At 41.7% G+C, this 27,656-nt stretch overlaps 1 protein-coding gene across 1 annotated transcript; it reads right to left on the bottom strand.

The window, feature by feature from the left end:
• Nucleotides 1-161: 161 nt before the first annotated feature.
• LOC308662877 (transforming growth factor beta receptor type 3-like) lies at nt 162-26,570 on the bottom strand (the record flags this gene model as incomplete). Its single annotated transcript, XM_081319020.1, has 16 exons — nt 162-895; nt 2,206-2,311; nt 2,888-2,932; nt 8,387-8,497; nt 11,339-11,407; nt 11,731-11,860; nt 12,329-12,646; nt 13,406-13,552; nt 15,193-15,434; nt 18,014-18,203; nt 18,639-18,780; nt 19,266-19,425; nt 20,367-20,535; nt 22,530-22,646; nt 23,959-24,131; nt 26,522-26,570. 15 exons carry the CDS (start codon nt 26,568-26,570, stop codon nt 2,226-2,228), a joined length of 2,148 nt encoding a protein of 715 aa, XP_081175146.1. The 3' UTR covers nt 162-895; nt 2,206-2,225.
• Nucleotides 26,571-27,656: the final 1,086 nt, after the last annotated feature.

Genomic DNA, 27,656 nt, shown 5'->3' with positions numbered 1-27,656 from the left:
AAGCATATGTTGATCAAATGAGTAGTGTTTCAAAACAATAGCATTATAAAGCTGAATGCTGCTGCTGCTGCTACTAAAAGAGTCATACTGCTTTCTTTGCTAGTCTGCTTAGTTTAACAGGAAATTATATCATTTGCATTATCATTAACAAAATTCCCTTTTTATGACAAAAATAAATCTCAGCATTTTCTAATTTTGAAGTTTTTACTACTTACTTCCTTAAAACCTTTTGGAGCTGGTTTAGTTTATATTTGATAATATAGTTGTGTTATAATATATATTATAAATACATAATACATAGTTATATTTTATAATATAATTTAATAAAGAAATGGTACAAGGTTCTGGGCTGTGATTATGGGTAAGCAGTAGTTTAACATAGTGTGGAAATTCAGCCTTTTCTTAGCACACTTGGTTATTGAATCAATACGTTAAGATCTAAATTAGTTTATTTGTTGGATAGGGCACGTCATGTAAATATATCAGCTACAAAGTATTACAACTATGGGACAGGAAAACACAGCCAGATGACACCCAGTAGGAATTATTAAATGTTCCCTTATCTCCCAATGTCTTTAATTGACAACTTCCCCAAGTATAACAACAGCAGCACATCCGACGCAGTAGGAATGTAGATATTTGAGTACAGACTCAAGCAGGACAGTTCCTTTTGTTGATGGCCCAGTAAGACACAGGAGGCGCACTCCAGTGAAGAGACAGCTTTCTAGTCTTCCACCTTGTTTCATAAGGAAAAACCTTTCTGCTGCTCATTTACTTATTAAAGCTAGAGCATCAAGCACCAATTCAAGCACCGTAAAAAGACACTGAAGCTTCCAGTTGTAATAGAGGGAGAATGCTAGTAGGTTTATAGAAGCTTGCAAATTCACCCCAGAATCTGTAAGAGATTAAAAAAAACATGGATAGGAAAATGGTTTCTGTTCTTCGAAGCACTGTAATGGTTCTCATGTTCTCTGCAGTTTTTTGCAGCTCCTTTAGCCCAGTAACACAAAAGTAACAATTTTATACAACTAAATCTGGGATAAATTTTACAGCTGTTACACAGCTCCTTACCATCTCTTTCCAGGTTAACATACTAAACAACCTTAATTTCCCACTGTTTCTTTAGCCATAATCTTTCAGACTGGTAGGACTGCATTTTGCAACAGATAGAAGCAGTGTTTGTAGTACACGTTCCTCTATGTTCACCAGCTGTGTTCACTATTTTTGAGACCTATGTACAATAAAGCAGCTACAAAAACAACATACAATATGTCTTAGCAGTTGCAGTTCTGTTCCAATTAAAGAGGGACGCGGTGGCTCAGTGGGTTAGGACGCTGAGCTTGTCGATCAGAAGGTCGGCAGTTTGGTGGGTCAAATCCCGAGTGCCGCATAACAGAGTGAGCGCCTGTTACTCGTCCCAGCTTCTGCCAACCTAGCAGTTTGAAAGCATGTAAAAATGCAAGTAGAAAAATAGGGACCACTACGGTGGGAAGGTAACAGTGTTCCGTGCGCATTTGGCGTCTAGTCATGCCAGCCACATGACCACGGAGACGTCCTCGGACAAGCGCTGGCTCTTCGGCTTTGAAACGGAGATGAGCACCGGCCCCTAGAGTTGGAAACGACTAGCACACATGTGCGGGGGAACCTTTACCTTTACCTCCAATTAAAGGGATTGTACCTAGTGCATGGTTAGTCTTGCACAGGGCTGCCCATTTTAGTTCAGAGGCATGGGAAATTTAATCTAGGATGCTAAACTAGCCATACAGTTTGAAAACACTAGATCAGGGGTAGGCAACCTTGGCTCTTTTATGACTCATGGACTTCAACTCCCAGAATTCCTGAGTCAGCTTCTGACTCAGGAATTCTGGGAGTTGAAGTCCATGAGTCATAAAAGAGCCAAGGTTGCCCACCCCTGCACTAGATTGTCATGGCACTCCCCCAAATTTTTTATAAAGTTTCAGGCAATGAAAAGTAGATGGCTGCAGCTGCTACAGGACCAGTCATTTGTGAGTTACTTCATTGTCAATCTAACACTGGCACAAGAGTTCTTCATTCTCAACCAAATCCGTGGAATAAGTAATATTTCATTGAGAATTAAAGATAATTCCACATATGTATCATCTGACAAAAGAGTTGGCCCTCATTGCTTTTGTCACCACTGTCTCCCAGTCATATTTTCCCACAAACATTCACAAATTCAGCTACCTGTGTCTCAGGAGAGGCTTCTAGGGCAGGAAACTATCTGCAGGGCTGGTTACATTCAAAGCTGAGGAAATATCCAAAGTAGTGGAAGCAGCTGTTTCTTCCGGAGCTGGTAGGTGAAATGCAATAGAATATAAATACGTCATCCTTTTTCTTTCTCCAGCCGCCAGTCCTGCTTGCTTGCTTGCTCTCAGTGTAGAATTATTGCTTCTTCCACAAATGGGCAAACTTGCCTTCTACTATTTGTTCTAGGTTTATTTATGAGCATCTATGTGTAATTCCTGCTTCTTAATGTTACGTATGAGGTCAAACAAAACTAGCTGAAATGTACAACAGTCCCGATTTGGCTCAGAAGCAGTGAACAGGAGCTTTTGCACAAAGTCATTCACTGAAATATTTGAAGAGCACTTGGGTAGAGAAAACTGCATTTTAGGGTGTTCAAGCCAAACTAGGGATACCCGTGGAAGAGTGAAGAAGACCAACTTTGGTGTGAGGGGAGAGGAGCCAAGGGAACTGTGCATCCTTACTGAATTGCAACTCCCATAATACTTTGGGGAAAACACTCTAGAAAAATTATAAAGCCAATAAAATTGACTACATTGCTTTCTTCACATGCAGAGCTGAATTGTTTTTCGAAGCTAGGAATCAAGTACCAAAAAATAGTTACCAAGGCTGACTACCTTACCTTTCTCATTTGCAAGTTGGGCCTTCTTTCTGTCAGCCATCTTACCTAAGAATTCAAGGATAGAGGTAACATATGAAACTTTTAATTTTTAGAACTAATTTTATTTCCAAAGCAAAATAAAAAAAAGCATGGTAAAGGATATACAGTATCTGATAAACAATTTGAAAAAAGAAAAAGGCCATGGATTTCGGTATGCCATGGATTTAACTCCACTTTCTGACCTCTGTTTTGTGTCATTTAAGTTGCCTTTTTTCATGGTGAGAACTGGATTTGTAAATTACACTTATGCACAGAAAGCATTGTACATCTTGTCTGCCTATTATAAGTAACATTATAAAGGTAAAGGTTCCCCTGCACACGCGTGCTAGTCGTTTCCAACTCTAGGGGCCGGTGCTCATCTCTGTTTCAAAGCCGAAGAGCCAGCACTTGTCCGAGGACGTCTCTGTGGTCATGTGGCCGGCATGACTAGACGCCAAAGGCGCACGGAACGCTGTTACCTTCCCACCGTAGTGGTCCCTATTTTTCTACTTGCATTTTTACGTGCTTTCGAACTGCTAGGTTGGCAGAAGCTGGGACGAGTAACAGGTGCTCACTCTGTTACGCGGCACTCAGGATTCGACCCGCCAAACTGCCGACCATCTGATCAACAAGCTCAGCGTCCTAACCCACTGAGCCACCGCGTCCCTTAAGTAACATTATACTGCAATCCATTTCTTGTAAGAGAAAAAGTGCAATGTGGCAGAACCAGAAGGCTGAGTAATTTTAACTATAGATCTTCACCTAAACGCCATGTTCCCTTTCCCTGATCTTTCCATTAATAAAACTGCAATTATTTGTGGTCCATTTTAACACCTTAATTCATTACTATACTTAAGCCTAAGTACATAATTTGGTTTCTTTCCAGTTTTTCCCCACTTTCTGTGTTGAGTCTGAGGCCTTGTTAAAACATCATGTACAATAATTGTACAGCCTCTGTAAGAAAGACAAAGTGATGGGAAATTTAAGAGGATTAAATCTTTCCGGAAGGGTTGGTTGGGGGGGAAGGGGGAAGTTCAATTCCATGATAATGGAAATTCAGTTAAAATTATCAGATTTATATATTCCAGAAGTTGTGAATGCTCCAACGCTGGAAGTTTTTATGAAGAAACTGGACAACCATTTGTCTCAGATGGTATAGGGATTCCTGCCTAGATGTTGGATTTGAAGACCTCCAAGGTCCCTTCCAACTCTGTCATTCTGTTAAATTCTGTTAAATAGCCCACATTTATTTTATACAATTCAAAGCACCATACATAATTCTCCCACCTTCTTTTTTCCCTACAACAATTGTGTGAGATGGATTGGGCTGAGAGAGTGACTGGCCCAAAGTCACCCTGCTGGCTTTCATGCCTCAGGAAGGAATAATAATAATAATAATAATAATAATAATAATAATAATAATAATAATAATAATAATAATAATAATAATAATAATAATAATAATAATAATAATAATAATAATAATAATAATAATAATAATAAAAAATATAAATAGAATAATAATATAAATAGAATAATAATAATGATAATAATGAAGAAGAAGAAAAAGTAGTAGTTGGAAGGGACCTTGGAGGTCATCTAGTCCAACCCCCTGCTCAGGCAGGAAACCCTATACCATTTCAGGCAAATGGCTGTCCAGTCTCTTCTTAAAAACTTCCAGTGTTGGAGCATTCACCACTTCTGGAGGCAGGTTGTTCCACTGGTTAATTGTTCTAACTGTCAGGAAGTTTCTCCTTAGTTCTAGGTTGCTTCTCTCCTTGACTAGTACTCAACAGCCTTCTGGTTTCTAGACCAACACCTTCACCACTAACTGCTTATTGCTATATTGTTATATATATAGTCCCAACATAGGTCAATACAGCATAGTTATCAAGCATTGTTAAGGAGACTTTTGTGGGGGGGGAAAGCTTCTTTTTGAAAATAGATATTTATTGAAATAAGGATTACCAAAATGGACACAAATTTATTGGGGGGCAGGGTTTATGAGTAGAAAGAAAAGAAGGAGGAGAATCATGCAAGAAAATAACAGTTTCTGAAAATGATTTTTGAAAGCTTATTGTTAATAACACCAAGACTTAACAATAAATATTACTTGAATGCGTTAAAAGAAAGACATTGAAGTACCAGATTGGAGCATCAGCTGACAGAGGTTAATATACTTGCAATAGAAAATTTCAAGGCAAATGATAGTTCTCATTTATTTTCAATGCAGAAGACTTTGAACAGCAATTTGTGACTGAGGTTATATTTTTCAGGAAGGCAAATAGTTCTCACAGGAGATAACAATGAGCCCTGGTGGCAGAATGGCTAGAATGCAGTATTATTGCAAGCTAACTGTGCCCACAGTCAGGAGTTCGATCTTGACAGGCTCAAGATCTTCCATCCTTCCAAGGTTGGTAAAATGAGGATCCAGATTGTTGGTGGCAATAGGCTGGCATTGTAAACTGCCCGGAGAGTGCTTTAAACTGCTATGGGGCGATATATAAGTCTTGCTATAGCATTGTAGTGGTTATTGACAAATTGAAAAATAAGTCCCCAATTCAGATGCTATTCATCTGAAACTTCTTATGGAATAGTAAATGTATGAAATTGCACCTCCTCTCACAAAATCACAGAATTTGGTCCTTTTGGAAGTCTCTGTTGAGATTTTCTGGAGGAAATTCAGGGATCCCCATGAAATCACAATCTGAACTTTTAATTTTCAACTTTGCATACTCAGTCCTGATAGATTTGCAATAGATATGATTAAAAATAAATTTGTATTTATTTAATACAGTACAGAGGCTGCATGGTGCCATCCCAGAAGCAGGCTCTGTTTTGGAACCAGCCACAATTCATTGCAGCCACTACCAAAATGGCACTCACTACCAGGATGGCACCAAGCAGCCTCTGTGTAGGAAGGCCACATGGTGGATCCAATCATGAAGGAGATTCACAGAGAAGGGAAGTGAACTAAGCGGGGAGGGTGTGGGACCCAGCAGGGTGGGAGCATTGCCTGTAGGGTCCCAGCAGGGCAGGAAATGGAAATGGGGTGCCTCAGGGTGGGGGAGGCCCATGGCAGGCCAGGTGTGAGGTAGAAAGGTGCTACAATATGAGTCTGGGCCTGCTTTAGGCCTCCCAGGGCCTCCTCCACCAAAGGCCTCCCATGCTCCGTTTAACAACTTTCGCAGTCCCCTAAAGATCACAATAGGGAGAGTAGAAATTGTGGTTGCTAAGTGAGGCAATCACAGTGCCTTACTTAACAACCAGTACAACCTATAACCATAACGGGCAAGCTCCATTTACAATCATAAGTTGAGGACTACTTGCATATAGCTACCCATTTCACAAACATACGACTTTGGGCAGCATAAACCACCATAATAGTTAAAAACTCCCTAGCAACCTAAAAATCAGTTAAAACTGAAATAAATAGATAAAACCGTAGAAAGTGAGAGAACAAACTACACTCAGTCTCATACAGCCGCTTCAGGCTCTCCCTGAGATCCCCAAGGCTAGTGAAAAAAGGGACTTCTGGAAGGCTAACAGAGATGGGGCTACTCACCTGGGGGGGTGATGTTCCAGGAGATGGGGGCCACAGCAGAAAAAGCCCACTGCCTGGGTCCTGACAGATGGAGCTCCTTTGAAGATGGAACCCACAGCATCACCCTCCTGCCTTACAGTGCTCCAGCTGAAGCTTCGGGAATACTCCTCAAGGGTACCCCCATGTAGAACCCATTTCAGTAATCCAAACGGGAGGTGACAAAGACATGAGTGACTGTGAACAGGGCCTTCCAATCAAGAACAAGTGCAATTGGCACATCACCCAAAGCTTTACAAAGGGCCTTCTGGCCTCAGTGCAACCTGCTATTTGAGAAAGAGCCATGAGTCCAATAGGACCCCTAACATAGCCACAGGCTCTATATGGGAAAGTGCAACTTTCTCTAGAACAAAAGATAGAAGGTCTCCAGAACTTGGAGGTCCTAGAACCCCATAACATTTGGTCTCATAAGATTGAGTTGAAGCCTTGTTTTCCCCATCCAGATCCCAGAGCACCAAGAGAAGACCCCCATGGCATCATTCAAACAGCCATTGCATCACGCATGGCATCACTCAGCCCAGTTATACATAGCTGGATATCATCAGCATACTAATGACGCTTCAACCCAACCAACGGATGACTATGGCTTCATATAGCTGTTACACAGGAAATGAGAGAGCACTGAATCCCATGGCAACTGATGCATATTTATGACAGCTGCAGTGTCCTGGTATAATCGCTTTTGTGACCTTCTGACAAGCAAAGTCATTGGGGAAGCTAGATTCACTTACCAACGTGTTACTAACTTACCTGCAGTGATTCACTTAACAACTGTGGCAAGAAAAGTCGTAAAATGGGGCAAAGCTCAATTGCCTCGCTTAACAACATAAATTTTGGGTTCAGTTGTGGTCCTAAGTCAAGGACTGCTTGTAACATCTAAGCTATCTCTGTAAACTGCCAATTGACTGCTTGTCAGTTAGGTTGCTGTGCATGTGAATAGTTACATATGAAGCAGGTGCATCCTTTAATGACATTGCTGTAATTGTTGATATTATTTTATTGTTTAGTATTGATAAGCATTTAAGCTGTCTGGTCTCTGGTTATAATAAACTATCTTTTTCTACATTACAGTAAAACTATTATTAGATTCCTACTTAGATTTATATAAATAGTTTTACAATATTTTAAATGTTTTATATTTAACAATATTTTAATTTAGTCAATTCTTTGTGATCCAATGGATAGACTTTCAAAAAGCATTTGAAAATATGTCTCATTAAAGCTTCCTGAGGAATTTATGTAGATTGATACTGAGGATTACACCAGTAGACAAATGTAGTAGCTTCATAATCAGGGATGTAAGATTATTGCAATTCCAGGACACCTTTCCTAGTCTGTCATGTCAGTTCTAAACTCATAGGCAGTAGCCATAAAAAATACGAAATCTATATTGGGATTCATTTTTTTTCTACAAAGCTAGAATGCAATTACATTTAGACTACTGCCTAAAGTTCTGATAAATGCATTACACATACACACACACACAAATTATCAAGAGCTGGAGCTATTTCTATAGGGGAAATGTTTATCTTCTGGCTTTTTAACACTGGTAATAGTAAAGAAATAATAGCATTGTATAAAATTATGGGGAGAAACTAGACAACAGGTCTCCTGTATTTATAATACTATTTGGCTCATAAAAATTATTGTCTGGAAGTTCCCATCAGAGGTGTACGGATGCAATAGTGCTCACTTAAAGTTAACACTTAATGGGCCTTCATTGTCCTCTGATTGACCATTCTGGGAAACACCAGGTTGAACTAATAGGCCCTTCATTTGGTGTACTGGGATGAGATATTTTTTGTCACAAACTTTGGCAACAACCAGAAGGAACATGGAATAATGTTAGCAATAGCATTGAAAACTGTCCTTCTACATACGCGTCTGGGAATGAATGAACCAGAGGCCACCAGTGAGGAAGATGCCAATGATGAATGCTGAAAAGGCTAGGCCAGTGACAGCTGGGAGCTCCAGAACTGGGGGAGTAGTAGCTGTAGAAAAGTCGGAAATACATGGAATTGAGAAGTTTTGTTTGGTTTGCCCAATAAAACCTATTGCAAAATATGAAGCAAGTCCCCAAAATTAAAGATTGCAAGAAAAAAAACCCTAAAATCAAGGTTCCATTCATTTTAGTTCATTTCTTGAAACAAAGAGGAAGATTGTTCTGACTCTTGCAAAAGAATCTTCTCATTTCAAACTCGGTGGATCAAAGTTGGACAGATTTCAGAGTTGTGGGATCTGTTATTTGGGGAATAACACATATATTTTGAATTAGAGAATTATAAGCCAGCTAATAATTTCCAGCATGATAATTGAGGGTATACAAAATCCATTTGTGTATGTTCTGGAGAACTTTGGAATGCCTGATTTTTTCCTCTGCATGCTATTCCAAGAGACATTTTGGAATGGCAACAAATCAGGCAACAAATGGCATGCAATTCAAGCAGCCAAACAGCTACTTTTATTAACAGGCTATTTACAAATTAATTAGGGGTCTTAATTTGTTTGGTACTGCCAGAGGTGTTTATAGTGAAATTATATTTCAAAAATCTCTTTATTTTACTGTTGCTCCTGTTATTTTTGCAGTTCTGGTTTTTTTCCCTTAAATATTATGAGCCCTAGTGACAGAGTGATTTGAATACAGTATTGCAGGCTAACTCTATCCATAGACAGGAGTTTGATTTTGACTGGCTCATGGTTGACTCAGCCTTCCATCCTTCCAGAGTTGGTAAAATGAGGGCCCAGATTGTTGGGGGCATTATGCTGACTCAAAACAGCTCAGAGAGTGCTATGAAGCAGTATAAATCTATTGCTATTGTATTTCATTCACAGCTTATCTCTAAGTCCTTCCTTTCATTTTCTCCCTCATTAATAAATCTTATTTTGTTTATATTTATTTCCTTCCACCTTGTGTGAAGAGTTCTTTTACCTTTCAGATAGCTAGACAGGTCTTAAACAATTCCCTTCTTCCTCCCTGTCCTGGGTAACTCCTTCTTGTAATATTAAAGAGGTGACCTTATAGATAACATTATAGAGATAAAGAGTTGCAATCTGCTTTATCTTTGGTTATGCTCTACTCTCTTCTTCTCTCTGGCATCTTAAAATCATAATTCACCCTCCCTCCCACTGCCTTCCCAACCATCAAATGTCTTTTTGGAAGTCTTTGAAGTGTCCTTTGAACTCCACTGTTTTCTGTCACCTAGATGTATAATAACTTCTCCTGTAATGGACAGTACTTCCATGTTCTTGTCAGTCTTTGTCTTTCACCTCTCCCCCAAACAATAACTAAATTTCTAATAACGTCTTTTAGACTCCACATCTCTGCTTATGTGTGTGATTCATGCAACTCGGGTCAACATGACAAGAACACATTTGATAACCTTGGACATTCTGTCACAGGAGATACCCAGAGTGCGATCAGGAGGAGATTCAGTACAGTCTGCTCCTGAATCAGTAAGTTTTGCCAATCCCTAAGGAGAAGTAACTGGAACCATACTGTATTGTTAAACAAATGGAAGCCTTCTTCTTCTTCTTTGTACTACTATGGAAATAGAGCCAAACGTATACCTTGAAGAAAAACATTGTAGAAGGAGTCATTGATCTGGCCATATTTGAGCCTTTCCATGATACAGCTATGCCTCTACTTCTCCCTCTCCCCCTTGCTTTTTCTTGCTAGGGGCAAAAAACTCTAGGGGCCGGTGCTCATCTTTGTTTCAAAGCCAAAGAGCCAGCACTTGTCCGAGGACGTCTCCGTGGTCATGTGGCCGACTAGACGCCAAAGGCACACGGAACGCTGTTACCTTCCCACCGTAGTGGTCCCTATTTTCCTACTTGCATTTTTACATGCTTTCGAACTGCTAGGTTGGCAGAAGCTGGGACGAGTAACAGGTGCTCACTCTGTTACACGGCACTCAGGATTCGACCCGCCAAACTGCTGACCATCTGATCGACAAGCTCAGCGTCCTAACCCACTGAGCCACCGCATCCCTTAAAGTCATCCTTAGATGTTCTGATATTAAAGTTTTGCCCGGTGAACAGCAAACACCCCATGACAATCGTGGGTAGAGTCTCCAATTTGGTTGGCCATCTTATTGATAGATCTATCTGGTGAACCACGGGGTAGGATAAGTCTGGTACCTTTTTTAATTAATACTTAATCCTCAGCTCAGAGACCTGAATCTGCCTGAATTGTACATGCTCGACAGTAATGAAGAGCTGTAAGATGAAATATGTGAGATTGTTTTCTTTCCCTACTGCTTCACAGCACAACCCCTAGCCATGCATGGTACAGCACTAAACCCAAGTTCAATAGCAGAACAAACAACAGCTATAAGTCTGTCATAAGTCTAATACATACAGTTGAGTTAGAATTAGCTTGCATAACTGACTTTCTACATCTGTCTTTAGTTTGCTTGATCTAGGCCTGAGGACTGGCTAGGAGACGCAGCAGATAAAACAGCCCCTCATCTCAATCAGCTGATCCCCACTCTGGGAGAGACAGGAAATGAAAGAGAAGCAAGCTCTGGCACATAGATAAACCTGCCGTACAGCCATTTCTCAAAATAATTGCCAGTTGTGATAATACTGTGATTGGCAAATGCTTTTCCTGTCAGCTGGTGGCACTGTGAAAAAGGTGGCCTTCTTTGTGGGGACCAGCAATGGGACCAGCAAGGCTTATCTGCTGGTTCATAGATGGGAGTAGAGCACTTTAAGCGAACTGCAGGAAGAGCCCTAGGATCTCTTCTAGAAGAGGAGAGGGAATTCAGATTCAGAAGTATTCTCCAAATCCCAGGAAACATGCTTAAAGAAGTAAGATATCAGCACATACTCACTCGGAACCTGTACCTTCTGCAACTTCCTTGCATCCTTCATTTTTCCTTGCTGCTTAGCTGAGGAATTATCTATGGCAAAGAACGTAAGAGTCAAGGAAGGAGAGGTTAATAAAAACATAATCGGGAAATGGCTTCCATAACTGCATATTTTTGAGTTATTTCGGCCCACCTAATCACTGCTATATGATAATTTAGGCAACTAATAGGTCATCAGTAAAAGATGTTGCCTGTAATTCGGTGTGAGGAGTTGCACAAAAAAAGTGTCATATATCCCTAAATTTTTGTTCATATCTTGAGAAGGGGTTGTGAGGACTGTCTTCCCCAAATGCAGGCCCTGGAAGCTCTTTGGAGCTAGGGATGTTGTTCTCCAGAGCCAACGTCCAAGTGCCTACCTGGCTTCAGACCAGGAGAAGCAGATCTGAGTGGAGTTTCCATGGTTACCATGATGGGCTTTGTGAAGGTACGCTGGAAGTCCCCACTGGCTGGCTCTTCTCTCCTGCAGGCTTTGTTTTCAAACTGGCACTGAAACAAAAATCTGTCTCAAAGAGTATCTCTTTGCAAGGGGAAAACATCTGAACCAAACACAGCTATCTTTTTCAATAAGATCATTAATCTAATTTCCCAGATAAGTTACATTAAGCAGTTCTGTGCAGAAACTCATTTCAGATAAATTAAGAAGCTTCCCTTTTGCCTTGTCCCCAAGTTCCCAGTTGTTCTTAAGCACTACTTTTCCACACTTTCGACAAAATGTATGCCATACCTCAGTGATCAAGCACCTGATTTGCATACAAAACCTCCAAGAAAGGTGGAAGAAATATGAGTGTCTGATATCCTGTCTATCCGAAGGGTCACCCTGAAGCTTGGTGAGTAGGCTGACCTAACCTAAGACATCTTAGGTCAAGACAGCTTCAGAGACAGAAAGTGAGTGTTTGCACAGAGCTCCTGGACAACTGTTAAAAGCTCATTTCCCTCCTCTAAAAGGCTAGAGACCTTGGGGATTGAACCACTAGTTTTTCCGGAGTCATGTTGTTCCCTGCTGCAGAGAGTCAGGCGGCAATGTAAGAAATGAATGGAGTCGTTGGAGCGAGGCTGGAGCACAAAACTTAGTCGTTGCCGTTGGCGGTATCTTGGGGGCAACACCTGGTCCTGAACGGCCCATTCAGATGCTAACAGGGTAACATGGGAATCAGTTGCACAGCTATGCTGAATAAGCAGGTATGAAGATACCACTGAAGAATCTGAAGAGGCAGAGATGAAGCATTGCTGGATGGTGAAGCCAAGACAGAAGTGATATGTGACCAACGTTGCCTGGAAGACAAAACAACAACAACAACAACTTGCCATAGAGTTAGCAAACCCAAATGCTTGATCTTGAAAGAATGGAGTAAGGATCAGAGAAAGCATCGGGGGGCGGGTGTCTACCTGCAAGGGCTGAAGCTCAAATATAGGCAATCATATCATCTGGATTTTTCTCAATGATTATCATAAACAAGGCTGTAATTGTTTTTCTTAAAAAAACTCTCTCAAAAATGCTGTCTGGCCAACTACACTTTATACTATTTCCTTGTAACAACTGGACAATCGTAACAACCATCTTTGGCAAAATAAAGGCCCATTTATTGAAGGCTTTCCAACTTAGAAGTCTAACCTGAAAAATGGATTCAACCCCCTTTTTCTTCCATAACTGTTACCCAAAAGAAAAAAGAATATTCACTCTAGTGACCAATCCTTGAAAGAGCCTAGAAGGAGCCTCTAATTAATACAGTCTTTGAAATCTTCTTTCCCAAGTTTTTTGGGAAAAGAGCAAAAGGCTCCAAAGCTGATGCCCTCTAGCTATGCAGGACTTTTAAACCCATCACCTCAAGCAGTATCTAAATTTGTACTTTAGAAAGAAATAGGCAGACTCTGGCCTAGTTAAGGTGAGAGGTGCTGGGAGTCCTGGCCACAACCCCTGAAATGAGACCACTTGGGAAAGTGAAATGGCCTCGCACTATTTTAGGGACAAGAACTTTGAATTTCAGCCTTTGCACCAGAAGTCAACTTTTTCAAACTGAATATCAGTATTACTTCCACAAAGACCCGGCTGTTGGCAGAGATGATACAGAATCCTGGTTGCTTGACAAAAGCCTCAGAGCTGGACACTTCTAGGCTGAGCAGGATATCACCATGTTGAAAAGGGTGGTTCTGTGATTTTTTGGCTTCTGAGGAAAATGTCTGAATTGAAGTAGAAAAGATAAAGGGAAGCTTTAGGAAAGAAAGAGGTTTATGTCTGGCACAAGAGTGCAATTGTAAATATCTGAGTCACAGACCCACTGCACAATTTCTGCCCACATAAAGTCTGAACTTCACAATGCTTTATGAAGTTTTTCTTCTAAATCTCAGATAAGTAGTACACTGAAGCAGCAGCCCATTTGCTTTCTGTTTGTGCCACTGGTATGCCAACAGTTAGGGCAAGTCATTGCTCATCAGAGAAGACACTGAAGTCTGAAGGGGAAACCAATGAAATGCTGGAACTTTTTCCAAAGCAAGTTTAGCAGTGGACCATTAGCAGTGCCTGGCTTCCTTCCTTCCTTCCTTCCTTCCTTCCTTCCTTCCTTCCTTCCTTCCTTCCTTCCTTCCTTCCTTCCTTCCTTCCTTCCTTCCTTCCTTCCTTCCTTCCTTCCTTCCTTCCTTTTTGATTAAAAAAAGCTGCCAGTTTCCCATTCTAACCCAAGTAACAGGGAGAATAGCAAAGCATCCATCATTAGAGGAAGATGCCTGTTGATGGAGTCAGTGGAGGAGGCTCATACAAAAGGTCTATCAGTGAAAGCAACAAGTCCTCAAGGGCCTCCTAGGACAAGGAAAGTGATTGGCGCTTGTTTTCCTGGCACAGAGGGAGAAAGCGTCAAAGGGTAGACAGCAATGGGGCACCAACTACCATTGAAACCAAACACTTGGCTAGTATTGTGGTCAAAGCTAAAGAACAAACTGAAAACTTTACAACAATTTTTCAAGTCATCTTAAGGTGGATTCAGCAATGGAAGTAAGCAATATGGAAGAGCCCTAGGACTGTATCTGATGTCATGTATGTTACGCTAATGAAAGGATACCCATCAGTGGAACTCAGCCTCTAAATGGTAAGATTCTGGGGTGGAGAAGGCCTTTGGGTCAATTCTTCCATTTAAAAGACTCTCGGAGTGACAAACCCAAGAGAAACCTTGGCTCTCATATTTTATTTATTTATTCATTTTGTTTGCTGCTCATCTTGCCGCAAGGCTTACAACATATAAAAGCAGTAAAACCACAACAATAGGCATTTCTAATAACAATAAAAATACAAATTATAATGAAAAGAAGATGTACCGGGGGGGAGAGGGGGAGATGGTTTTGGTCTGTCAATCACCTCCCTATGCTTAACCGGCATTGTCAAGCAGGGCAAGAAATATTGTTGGAACAGAAAAATCACCAAGCATGCAAGCTAAGGCTTAAAAGACTTCGTGTAAAGTGTTCTTTAGCACTGAGATCGTAAATGTACCGAAGTCTATGCTAAGTCTACAGGTTTACCTCTAAAAACTAATGTATTCTGTAAGAATGTCTTGTGCCTGGTTGTTGAATGGGTTCATTTCAGCAAGGACCTGACACTTTATCTGTAAAGTAGCTGTCTATTCATTCTGCTCAGCCATTCTTACCAACAAATGCTCGGCTGGCCAGTTGCATCACTGTTTGAAGCTGCTTCGTATGTTCGTGCAATCTCTTACAAATGGTGTTCCCGCTGGCAGATGAGGATCTGCCCCATCCACTTTTCCACATGAACTCTTACTCTAGGAGACCTATTCTCTCCCTAGGCCTGGAACCATCTCATCTAGTTTACTTACTTTCTTTATAGCCTTCTTTTCCTGCATGGGCTTTTGAATCCCATAGCATAAATCAGATTCAACTTTTTCTGTTTCAGCTGTGGGCAAGGTAGAGAGAACCGAACTGTCCTCTTCCTTCGGCTTCTTTTCCCAGCCTCTGGTGACAGCCTCTGGAAAGTGCTGTCTCTCAACTGCAAGTTTGGAGGCAGGCAAGAACATGGGCCTAAAGAGCTCACGATTCTCTGGAGGAGCAGGTGTGGCCTCTGCAAAGAGAAAAAAGGACAAATCTGAAATAGAGCACAACTCTTTGCGTTACAGACAACTCCTCCTTGTTCGTAGGTGAACTCTTTTTATGTATTACTGAAGACATAGAGGTTTGAGTTTCAGTACAACATGATCCTCTCAGTATGCTCAGTGGAGTAAAGAGGTGGGATGATCTCTATACAGTAAACTCAAACTGTCATTCAGTCATGAACGTCATGAAATACTTTATACACTCAGCCAAAAATGTAGAGGCACATTCATCTACTGGGCAGGGCTGAGCTGTCTGTACATAGTGCCAGGACAACTAAGTTAATATAATGTGTCATGTTACATCTCACTGCAGTACCCGTAATGATTCTGCAAACTCTATTTGGCATTCTAGCAGCGCCCTCTAGAGAGCCATGGATCCAGTACCATGAACTTGAAGAGTTACCAAAAGTTCTTTTCTAATCTTCTAAGCTAACTACAGTATTAGTAGGCAATCTGCATTAGAAACTGAAATTTTAATCACAATGGTTCCAAATACCAATCTATTTCCACCAAAGGGATGCCTTTTACTGGCTTCAAATTCTCCAAAATATGAGAAGCCTGACTTGAGGCCATCCAGCTAGTTAAACTAATACCATTTTCCAATGGATCTTCCTGCCAAGATTTCTGCATGTGATATGAAAAACAAATAACAAGCAACTTTTTAGCTTAGTTGGATGGGCTTTTTAAATCTTTATGCAAATCGGAGTGCAACAATTGTTTTCCTTGCATTTTCTCTCTCCCCATCTTTTCCAAAGAAACTCCTTTATAAATCATGGATATTCAGCTGCATAATTTTAAAAAATAATTTCTCACTCTCTCTTCCATTTAATGGGATGTTAAGCCCATCCTTTGTGCTCTTAAATATTTTGCAGGTTTGCTGGTTGCCCTTTGAGCATTTGGACTGTAAATCTAAAGTTAGGCATTTGAAGAGATTGGCTGAGAAAATCCTTGCATTGAAGGTCTCTAAGTAGCTGGCCAGCCTAGGATGCATCAGAAGATTCATCTTTATAATTTTTTTAAAAAATATTATTATTAAATAATGTAATATATTAATATCAAATAAAATCTGAGCCATGTGTGATCACATTTTTTGAGCTCATTGACAATCTGCGATACATTGCTTTAAAATATTTTTAACAAGTTCTCTGCCTTGAGTTGTACATTTAAAAAGGCAGGGAAAAGATCAAATAATAATTTTCATCATCTCACACAGATGACAGTAGGCTCCAACATCTGTCTCCTTGGTCTTAGTTTAATCCCTACTCCATACTGGGTACAGTATATTCACCATACAGTGTGGCCTGTCAGAAGAGATTCGGTTATATCAAAAAGTCTGAATAAACTATTAGTCATAGTCAATTGTTTAAAAATATTTATGACAGGAAGATATGATACTTCAAAAATCCAAGAAATTGTAATATTTGTGGGGGGGGAAGTGCTTTCAAGTCAGTCTTGTCTCCTGGTTTACTACGTGGAAAATCTACCTCTTTCTTGTCGTCTCAGTGCAGGAAGATAGGGTAGCAATAGTCTTTTTGCAGAAAGAATTAAGACTGGAATGCAGAAGGTATTGCAAGATGAATTTCCAGGATAGAAGTATAACAATGGTGGCCCTGTCCCTCATGATCATTGCTGGCATGTTTCCAAACTCTTTGGTGAATGAGGTGTCCTTGGTGCTCTCTGAGCTTGCTTGTTTTCTTGCAGATGTTTCATTACACGAACGAGGTAATATCATCAGTGCTAGTAAGGAGTGCAACTTGCTGTACCGCAATCCTTAAATAGCACTGATGATGTTACCGCATGCGAGTTGTGATGGGGGTTTCCCGATACTCCCATGTAACACCTCTGCTCCACGAGCTGCATTGGCTTCCGGTTGCCCTCCGGGTGAGATTCAAGGTGCTGGTGATGACCTATAAAGCCCTAAATGGCTTGGGTCCAGGATATTTTAGGGAACACCTGCTGCCGGCATCAAGCTCCCTTCGTTCTGTGCGTTCCCACAGGGAGGGCCTTCTCAGGGTACCGCCGGCAAAAGATTGCCAGCGGGTAACACCCAGGGGGAGGGCCTTCTCTGTGGGTGCGCCTGCCCTTTGGAACCAGCTGCCCGTAGAGCTCAGGACTGCCCCTGACCTTCGTTCATTCCACCGGGACCTGAAGACCTGGCTCTTTGAGCTTTCCGGCCAGGACTGAGAATTTTAATTGTAATTTTATTTTAATTGGGTTTTAATTGGAGTTTAACAGGGGTTTTATTTTATTCAAGGACTAAATTTAATTAATTTTAATTGTTCTTAACTTTTGTAATTTTATTGTTGTACTGTTATTTTAAATTCCTTGTGAACCGCCCTGAGTCCTACGGGAGAAGGGCGGTATATAAGTCCAATAAACATAAACAAACATAAACATACCTAGTTGGGCTAATGAAACGTCTGCAAGAAAACAAGCAAGCTCAGAGAGCACCAAGGACCCTTCATGTCAGTCCTGAGCCGCAAATATTCTCCTTTATTGGTCTTTGGTGAATGCTTTCTCCACCTTAACCCCTTCAGCAACTACCTACCATTCAGTCCAACAATCAGAAGAAATCTGTTCACCCGCTCAGCTTCAGTATAAGAAGTGAAGGCTGGTAGCTTCTGCTCTGCTGCATATTGTAAAGGATCTTTAGCATTAGCCAGCTCAGGAAGCGTCTGCTGAATCACAGTGAGAGGCTGCTTCTTTTGGGGGTTGCTGACTGTGACGTTATGTGAAGCCTGGAATGAAAACAGTCCAGATGGACAAGTTCACAGCACTGAAGAGCAACAGTCAGCTCAAAGGGGAGGCGGGCTGGGGAATCAAACAGTAACTGTAGTGCTTAGAAAGGCTGCGAGGCAGAAAAGCAACTCCAGCCTTTCAGCAATAAGGAATAGCTCCTGCTGGGAACAGGGGCACAGCGAGGAAGCTTGACCCACTTTACCAAACCCGGAGTGACATCCAGCCAAGGAAGTACTGTTTGATCCCAGGGAGAACAATGGTACATACCAACTTACAGAAGATAGTGGGTGAGACTGCCTGATTCTGCAAATATTTGTAGTTACATTTGCACAGGAGGAGACAAACAGTGTCAATACCAATCTACCAAGAGCACTTTTGCTGAAAAGAGAGCACTAGGGAAGCTTAAAGTGTGCTGCAGCATATCTTGCCCATACCAGTACATGCAGCTGTCCAGTGAAACAGTGGACACGAACCATCCATTGGGCATCTCTTTCACTCTTCAGGATCAAGAGGAGCCCCTGGCTTGGAGATCTTCCAACCGCATGAAGCTCCACAGTCAGATGGGCCAGCCGGGGCCTGGAAGAGAGCAGACTGCCATCCACACCTTTATTATCAGACCATCAGGCTAAAAATTATGGAATCAGGTCTGTGCTTCCATGAATTGCTAGGAATCCTTGAAAATCTCTCTCTCTCTCTCTCTCTCTCTCTCTCTCTCTCTCTCTCTCTCTCTCTCTCTCTCTCTCTCTCTCTCTCTCACACACACACACACACACACACACACACACACACGGTTTCCACGACATTCAAAGTGAATTATATTTGCAAGTCATTTCTCAAGGTTTGTGATTTTTATTTCATCCTCAGGTACTTCAAGATAAGCCATTTTGATGCAGTTTAGCTTTTGCCTGTTTTTTGCTTCCTGCTCCATTTCCCACCCAACTCCAAAGAACAATGTCAGCTTTTCATAATAGTCCAGTGTCTTCTAAATATAAATGGCTTTGCTGTGTTATTTCCAGCCACACATCAACCCTGGACCCCCTGGGCAAGGTGCGAGTGCATACCTGGGGGCAACCCCTTTGGAAAGGATGATGTGAACTTCAAGATCTTGAGGAGGGTCAGGATTCTGGCAAATCCTCAGTGGCTGCAGTTGGCGTTCGGAGGCAAAGTGCTTGGGAGTTAGGAAATTCCTACGCAATTTGCAAGTTGCCTGGGCAGCCCCACCTATTGAGGGGAGAAAGGGAAGAAGAAAATTAAGAATGTGTATAACCGCTGAGGTGTAGGGTCTTACTAAGGAAAAAAAAACTTGGGTTGCATCCGCTAATTTAACCTCAAAGACCTTACAGTGCAACTCTACTTTTTTGGTTGGCAATGGGTTTTCTCTTGTCATTGTTGAGTTCACATAGGTCCCTGTCTTTATTTCACTGACATTCAACCTCTATGTCTGATAGGATCCACCTAAATTGTAACCTGTATATTTTTTAGCATAATTATTCATTTACTAATTCATTTAATTTAATCATTGTTCATTTAACACTATTATTGATTCATAAAGGTAAAGGTAAAGGTTCCCCCGCACATGCGTGCTAGTCGTTTCCGACTCTAGGGGCCGGTGCTCATCTCTGTTTCAAAGCCGAAGAGCCAGCGCTTGTCCAAGGACATCTCCGTGGTCATGTGGCTGGCATGACTATACACCAAAGGCGCACAGAACGCTGTTACCTTCCCACCGTAGTGGTCCCTGTTTTTACGTGCTTTTGAACTGCTAGGTTGGCAGAAGCTGGGACGAGTAACAGGCACTCACTCTGTTACGTGGCACTCGGGATTCGACCCGCCAAACTGCCGACCTTCTGATTGACGAGCTCAGCGTCCTAACCCACTGAGCCACCGCGTCCCTATATTGATTCATACTTGCATCTTATTCATGTTAGAAGTCTGGTTTTCCTCCTTCCTGAAGCCCTTCTTTTTAGGTCTAAACTCAAAGGCTCCTTTCTACCTCCCCCTCCATACACACACAATCTGTTCACACCCATTTCACGGCTACTCTATTACACTGCTAAACCCCACATCTTCTACCTCCTGCATGAAGGCCCTACAGAGTACATCCCACATTCCCATAGAAACAGCATGAAATTCTGAGGACAGTTCTGCTTCCGTGTGGCCCATACCAGGCCCCAGGCGTGTGTAGATTGTATTGACCCCACGATACTCAGCCAATGAAGTCACCCCTCCATGTTTCCTGTGTGCCCACTTAAGCAGGCCTCTCGCAGTATCTGGGAAGTCGGTCTCTGCAAATGCCACCTGCTGAGGGGCTGAGATGCTGGAGCCCAGAGAGACCTGGAGACAAGGGAAAGATAAGGGGGGAAAATCTTGGCCTTAAATTATTTTGATTCCCTCAAGCATATCTCATTTTTACTTTAATCTGGGAGATAGTGACAAGAGCTACATGTACAGGCCCACTCAAACCTAGGGTTATTAGATATCTGAACAGACAAAGGAGGGTACAGACAAACAGAGAGGGCAAAGGGGGGCGGGCAAAGGGGGGATACACTGTTTAGCTTTTTTGACATCTGTGACAAAAGTTACAGTGAAAAATTGCAAAAAAAAAATAGTACTCAGGTCTACTTGTATATGAGGGGTCCTTGGTTCTCTCTGAGCTTGTTTGTTTTCTTGCAGACGTTTCATTGCCCTAATTAGGTAACATCATCAGTGCTAGTAAGGAGTGCTGTTTGCTTTCGCTTTATATTCTGGTATCTTGCCTGTCTGTGTGGGTGGGGGTGTTCTTAGGGATTCTTTGGTTGGGCTTTTTACTAATGGCTCTTTGGCAGTTTCTTGAAAACAGTATAAAAATCCCAACCAAAAAATCCCTAAGACCGCCCCCACCCACACAGACAGGCAAGAAACGAGAATATAAAGCGAGAGCAAACAGCACTCCTTACTAGCACTGATGATGTTACCTAATTAGGGCAATGAAACGTCTGCAAGAAAACAAGCAAGCTCAGAGAGAACCAAGGACCCCTCATTTCAACCCTGAGCTGCAAATATTCTCCTTCACTGGTACTACGTGTATATGAAATTACTTTTTTCCAGCATCAGAAAGACTTCTGATTTTTCAATTGCAGGAATGTGCTAAAGCTGGTTAGGAGGCTCAAGAAGTATCTTGTAGATCAGGCATGTCCAGCCTGCGGCCAACAGGCCCCCGACCCCACAAGATCTTAATAACAAATATTAAAAAATAAAGGAAATTAGTTATGTATATGCCTTAACTAAAGGTAAAGGTTCCCCCGCACATGCGTGCTAGTCATTTCCAACTCTAGGGGCCAGTGCTCATCTCCATTTCAAAGCCGAAGAGTCAGCGATTGTCTGAGGACATCTCCGTGGTCATGTGGCCAGCATGACTAGACGCCAAAGGTGCACGGAACGCTGTTACCTGCCCACCGTAGTGGTCTCTATTTTTCTACTTGCATTTCTACATGCTTTTACATGCTTTCTACTTGCATTTTTACATGCTATACCTTAACTAGAGGGACGCGGTGGCTCAGTGGGTTAAGACGCTGAGCCTGTCGATCAGAATGTTGCCAGTTTGGCAGGTTGAATCCCAAGTGCCGCGTAACAGAGTGAGTGCCTGTTACTTGTCCTAGCTTCTGCCAACCTAGCAGTTCGAAAGCACCTAAAAATGCAAGTAGAAAAATAGGGACCACTACGGTGGGAAGGTAACAGCGTTCTGTGCGCCTTTGGCGTCTAGTCATGCCGGCCACATGACCACGGAGACGTCCTCGGACAAGCCCTGGCTCTTCGGCTTTGAAACAGAGATGAGCACTGCCCCCTAGATTTGGAAATGACTAGCACGCATGTGCGGGGGAACCTTTACCTTTTACCTATGCCTTAACTATTTTATATGTGGCCCAAGCAAACCAAAAGGTTGGACATGCCTGTTGTAGATATTCAAAAAGCTGGATAATGTTTGAATTTAAGGCTATGCCTTCCCGCTAGGTGGAGGACATGAGGAAAAAAAAGAGGCCCTCCTTTTGCCACACATCTGAAAATCCTATTGCTATCTCACTGACTCAGTTCTCCCATCCCTATGGTTGAACAACAATAAGTTATTATACAAGATGATTCGGAGCTCAAACAAATATAGATGATGGTGGATTTTATATGTTTTTAAAGCACTATTAAAAATTGATTTGCTACCAATCTATTCTTTGTGCTAACGTTTTGTCCATCATCTTTAATTTGCTCAGGGAAAAGTCACCTCCTCTTCGGAGGTTCCAAATGTAACATTCTCCACCTTTGTCCTGTAGAATTTCCTGTCCAAATTCTGTTCTCACCTGGAAGGTCCAATTTTTTCCAGGAGAAGATGACAACATCCATTGCACTGGCTGCTGGGAGTGCAATACAAAGATGGGGGCCCAGCTCAGAAGATCTGGAGCCAACATAAGAGTTACCTGAAACAGGGTCAAACAGATAAAATCTCTTCACCACAGACCTTCTTTTTGGATTATGTTCTGTGTATCCTTATATAACGGTTCTTGGAATACCTTCATCTGATAAACTTATATTTATCTCCAATTTTGGAAGAACAAGATCTACAGAGATAGTCTAGAATTCTTGAGGGATATGGCAAATGTGATTAAAATTAGTTTAATAGTTTGCCTTGTTGAACAGTAGCTGTCCAGAAATCTGGATGCCCTGATTAACCTGATAGATTTTTGTAAGGCTTTAAAGACCTGGCTTTTCCTCCAGATATTTGGGCCTGGCAGTTAGGTGAGTTTTGCAGGGATGTTTTTTGCTTTCAGCAGTTACTGTTTAACCAGGGAATAATTAGTTGATGCTGTTATGATTGTTTTAATCTTGGTGTGCTTCCCATAATAACAGCTGGGAAATGGGAGGGGCATATAAATTATTTAAACAAACAAGCAAACAAATTGCAAAGCTGATTCATATTTGATGAGGTCTTCCTTTTTTCTTTCTTCATATCATTGTAAACAAATAATGTATAAGCTACCAAATAATTTTAATTATTAGAGTCACCCTTCAAAAGTTTTACTGCATAAATTACAACTTGATGAGAGGAGAGAGATTCATTTTCCAGACTTGCAGGACTGTAATTGCATGTTTTTTGTACTTTCTATTTTAAGTTGGAATTTAGCTCCTAGAAATTTGTTTATCAATTTTAGGTACCGCCCATCTCACTCTGAGTGACTTTGGGAGATGGGCCGTTTAAAAGCACAGGGAAAAATAAAAATCATATAAAAATGCAATACATTGGTAAAAGGAGCCAGGTGGAAACATAATTAAAATCAGTTAAAATTTAAAAGACAGGTGGAGGGCCTGCTGCTGTGCAGGCCCCACGCAAGTTGGCAGTCTCTTACGAAAGACCAGGAGAGAGGGTGACCACCTCACCTCTGGGGAAGGGAGGATGTTCCAAGGGCGGGGGCAACAGCAGAGAAGGCCCTCTTCCTGGACCCCACCAACTGAAATTCTTTAACTGAAGGGTCCCTAGCATACCTTCCCTGCATGACCACATGGGACAGGCTGATGTGATGGGGTTAAGACAGTCCCTCAAGTCACTGGACCCCATGCTATGTAGGGCTTTTCTGAGTTCTTATCAGATTCCATGACAGATTTTGTGGGAATCGCACTCCTCCCAGCCCAAGCCAGCATGGCAGTTTCCAGGTGGGAGCTGCGTCAGAGGCAGCCAGACCATGCAGAGCATTAGCCAGGTTTCTCCCCTTAACCCCTCCAATTGCCTTGTACCTGGGCTTTGACAGGCCCTCCTTTGCGCAGGCTGATGACATGCACTTCCTGACCCGTGGAGGAGAGTCCCTGGCTGGTACATCCTTTGCCTCTTCGCAAGACCTCCCAGAAGCCCAGGATAGGATGGGAGGTGGATGCAGACTCAGGCAGACAAGCGAAATGGTGCCAGGTAACTGCAGAGCAAAACAGAGATTGTGCCTCTGGAGCCAAAGCTGCCTTCGCTCTGTTTCTCCTCATTCCCAAATACAGAACCTAAGCCAAAGCTGTCAGGAGTTTGAACTTAGAATTTGTTTACTTCTTTATGAGATCTAGTCTGTGCTCCCATGCAAAGAATACGAAACATCTGACAATGAATGAGGACAGAGGGCAAGAAAAGCAAGGAGAGGAGCAAACACTGGGCAGAACGGATCATCACTTGCTGAAGTGCTGCTGCTCTCTGAGGATTCTCTTCAGGGGAGAATTATATTAGTAAAGGTAAAGGTTCCCCCATGCGTGCTAGTCGTTTCCGACTCTAGGGGCCGGTGCTCATCTCCGTTTCAAAGCCAAAGAGCCAGCGCTTGTCCGAGGACGTCTCCGTGGTCATGTGGCCGGCATGACTAGACGCCAAAGGCGCACGGAACGCTGTTACCTTCCCACCGTAGTGGTCCCTATTTTTCTACTTGCATTTTTAGGTGCTTTCGAACTGCTAGGTTGGCAGAAGCTGGGACGAGTAACAGGCGCTCACTCTGTTATGCAGCACTCGGGATTCGACCCGCCAAACTGCCGACCTTCTGATCGACAAGCTCAGAGTCCTAACCCACTGAGCCACCGCGTCCCTACAGAATTATATTAATTATATTAATTATATCCAGCTCCAACTATTCAGTTAATTATATCCAGATCAGATATATGCTCAAGGGCTTCAAGCAAAGCTAGTCTAAAGAAAAGAAGAAACAGGGGCGACATGATAACAGCATTCCAGTACTTGAGGGGCTGCCACAAAGAAGAGGGGATCACGTTATTCACCAAAGCTCCGGAGGGCAGGACAAGAAACAATGGTGGGAAACTGAGCAAAGAGAGAAGCAACATGGAATTAAAGAGAAACTTCCTGATAGTGAGGACAATTAACCGGTGGAACAGCTTGCCTGCAGAAATCGTGGGCGCTCCATCACTGGAGGTTTTTAAGAAGAAGCTAGACAGTCACTTGTCTGAGATGATATAGGTTCTCCTGCTTGAGCGGGGGGGCTGGACTAGAAGACCTCCAAGGTCCCTTCCAATTCTATTCTATTCTATTCTATTCTATTCTATTCTATTCTATTCTATTCTATTCTATTCTATTCTATTCTATTCTATTCTATTCACTTTCTATATTTCTATTCTATTCTATTCTATTCCATTCACTTTCTATATTTCTATTCTATTCTATTCTATTCTATTCTATTCTATTCTATTCTATTCTATTCTATTCTATTCTATTCTATTCTAAACTGGTGTTCTTTTCTCTGCTTCTCTTTCCTAATGGATCCTGAGCATGCTGTATCCTCATCAGGTATATTTGGGGTGGGAATGCCTCTGAGTTTCTCTCAAACACTTCCCTTATTTTGCCTTCTGTGATTATGTATAATTATGTTTTGTATGTTGTTTTTTTAAAATCCAAACTTTTTCTCGGAGAGAAAAAAATTAAATATTCTATTTTTTTCTGCTGCTAACAATTTGGAAGCAGACGTAATCATTTCATTGGGTACATCCTAAATTATTGGCTCTATGACCATCCTGCTGCAATAGCATCCCCCACCCAAAGATATACATGCCACTTACATTCCAGGGGTTCAGGAAGAGTCTTAAGACCAGACCTGATTAGGGTGTCAGTGAAGTCCCCCCCTTTTTTAATATTATGGTTTAATTGCTATTTTTAATTATTAGTTTCGGCTATGTTTGGTTGTTATGTTTTTAATCTGTTTTGATTACATATTTTGATGTTGTGATCCACCCCAGAATTTTTTGAAGTGAGCAACTGTAATAAACCTTAATCTCCTTCTTCTTCCTTATTCCATCAGAAGAATCACTATTACTAATTCCATATTCAAATATGGTGCAAACCAAATTGTCCTGCTCCCTTTTGCAAAGTGACACCAGCTTTTGATGGCTATTCTGGTGATGAGAGTGGTGGAGAAGACAAGTTACAATGTGAGGGCTGGACTGTGTGAGAAGTGGAATTTTTACCTTCTAGCACCCCCCCTCCATTATTGACTGTCCCCCATCAGGTGTTTCTAGAATGGTGAAGGAAGGTCAGAGCGGCAGAGAGAGAACATTGTGGGAGGGAGTTTTCCAGTAAAGTAGGAATCGGAGCATGCCAGATTGGAAAGGGACCTTGAAGATAATTCTTTGCTGAAGACACCTGACAGATGGCCAGCCATCCAACCTCTCTTGAAATATCTCTCCTGCTCGCCTACTCCACCTCCGCAACTTAGATGCTATCTCTAGGTCAATAGAGACTCTACTCCCCAGAAAAGCAAAAGAACATATTGGTTTCTGGCAGATGGCTTAAGCGCAAGGTATAAAATCTATTCTTCACTTTCTGCACCTTGTCCCAGGTTGATACTTGCTGGCATCACAATTTTGCCCTGCCTCATTGCCTGGAGGAAAGCACATTAAAGAAGCTGCCTGGAGAAGCCCATGACTTCTAGGAGCCCAGCTTCTCTTTAAGAATTATTAAAGCCTTGGATTACATTCCCCTGCTGGAGTCATTGGTAATTCATGGCAATGTTGTAGGACATCCTCCAGCAGGAGAAGGTCATCTAAGGCCCTTCAGCTGCATTACTTCTCACAGCCTTAGATACGGCATCCCAAGCCCACTCAGACTTGTTGAAAATTTGTGTTAATGTTAGAAAAACAGAAAATTATTAAACCAATACAGTACAATGCAGTCATGTATATGTACTATTTCATATTTTGGGGGAGACCAAGTGGAAAAACCACTTTCTGTAAACAGTAGATTTATTTTTTAAATGGATATGCCACCCTTCAGAACAAAGTTTCTAGCGCAGCTCGCAAATGCTAAAAATCGTGATTTAGAACAGCATTCATAATACCTAACATAAAAGCAATAAAACAGCAGAAATGTAATAATTATGCTGCAGTGCAAATTAAAATAATAAATTTAATATTTAATAAAATAAATATTAAATATTAAAAGGCCTTTTTTAATACTGGAAAAGGACATTCCTATCCCTGAGCAAACAATGGAATTTAAGGAAGAGTTCCTCAAACATTCTCCCTTTAAATCAATAGTTCATACTTGGCTGATCTGAGAGCCTGAGAAAGACAAGGAGAAGCCCAGGCCTTCTACTGGCATTAGCTTAAAAAAAAAACCAAAGTGAAAATTACCAGATGAGAACCTGCATTTGTGATCTGCAATGTGTCATGTGTCTGTTTTTGCCTGAAAACAGCCTGGCATATATTTTCAGTAATATATTACAGGAAAGTTTGAAGAACAAGTCAAAGGATTAGAACAATGTGTGGCTACGCTTAAACACAATTCCTTTAAAAGTAACCTAAACAGTAGAAAGGGAGAGGAAGCATTGGGCTGGTTGCTAAAAGAAATCCAAGAAATCCAAAAGAGTGAACTCGCGGATATTGTAGACAATATTGTAGCCTCGTTAAAATAATTGGAGGAATTAATGTGTGCAGTGCTATTGTTGCAGCCCACTTTCATCTGC

Source organism: Vipera berus (assembly GCF_964194415.1).
Source record: "Vipera berus genome assembly, chromosome: 2".
In the NCBI taxonomy this organism is placed as follows: domain Eukaryota; kingdom Metazoa; phylum Chordata; class Lepidosauria; order Squamata; family Viperidae; genus Vipera; species Vipera berus.
This window is presented reverse-complemented; position numbering and strand designations above follow the sequence as displayed.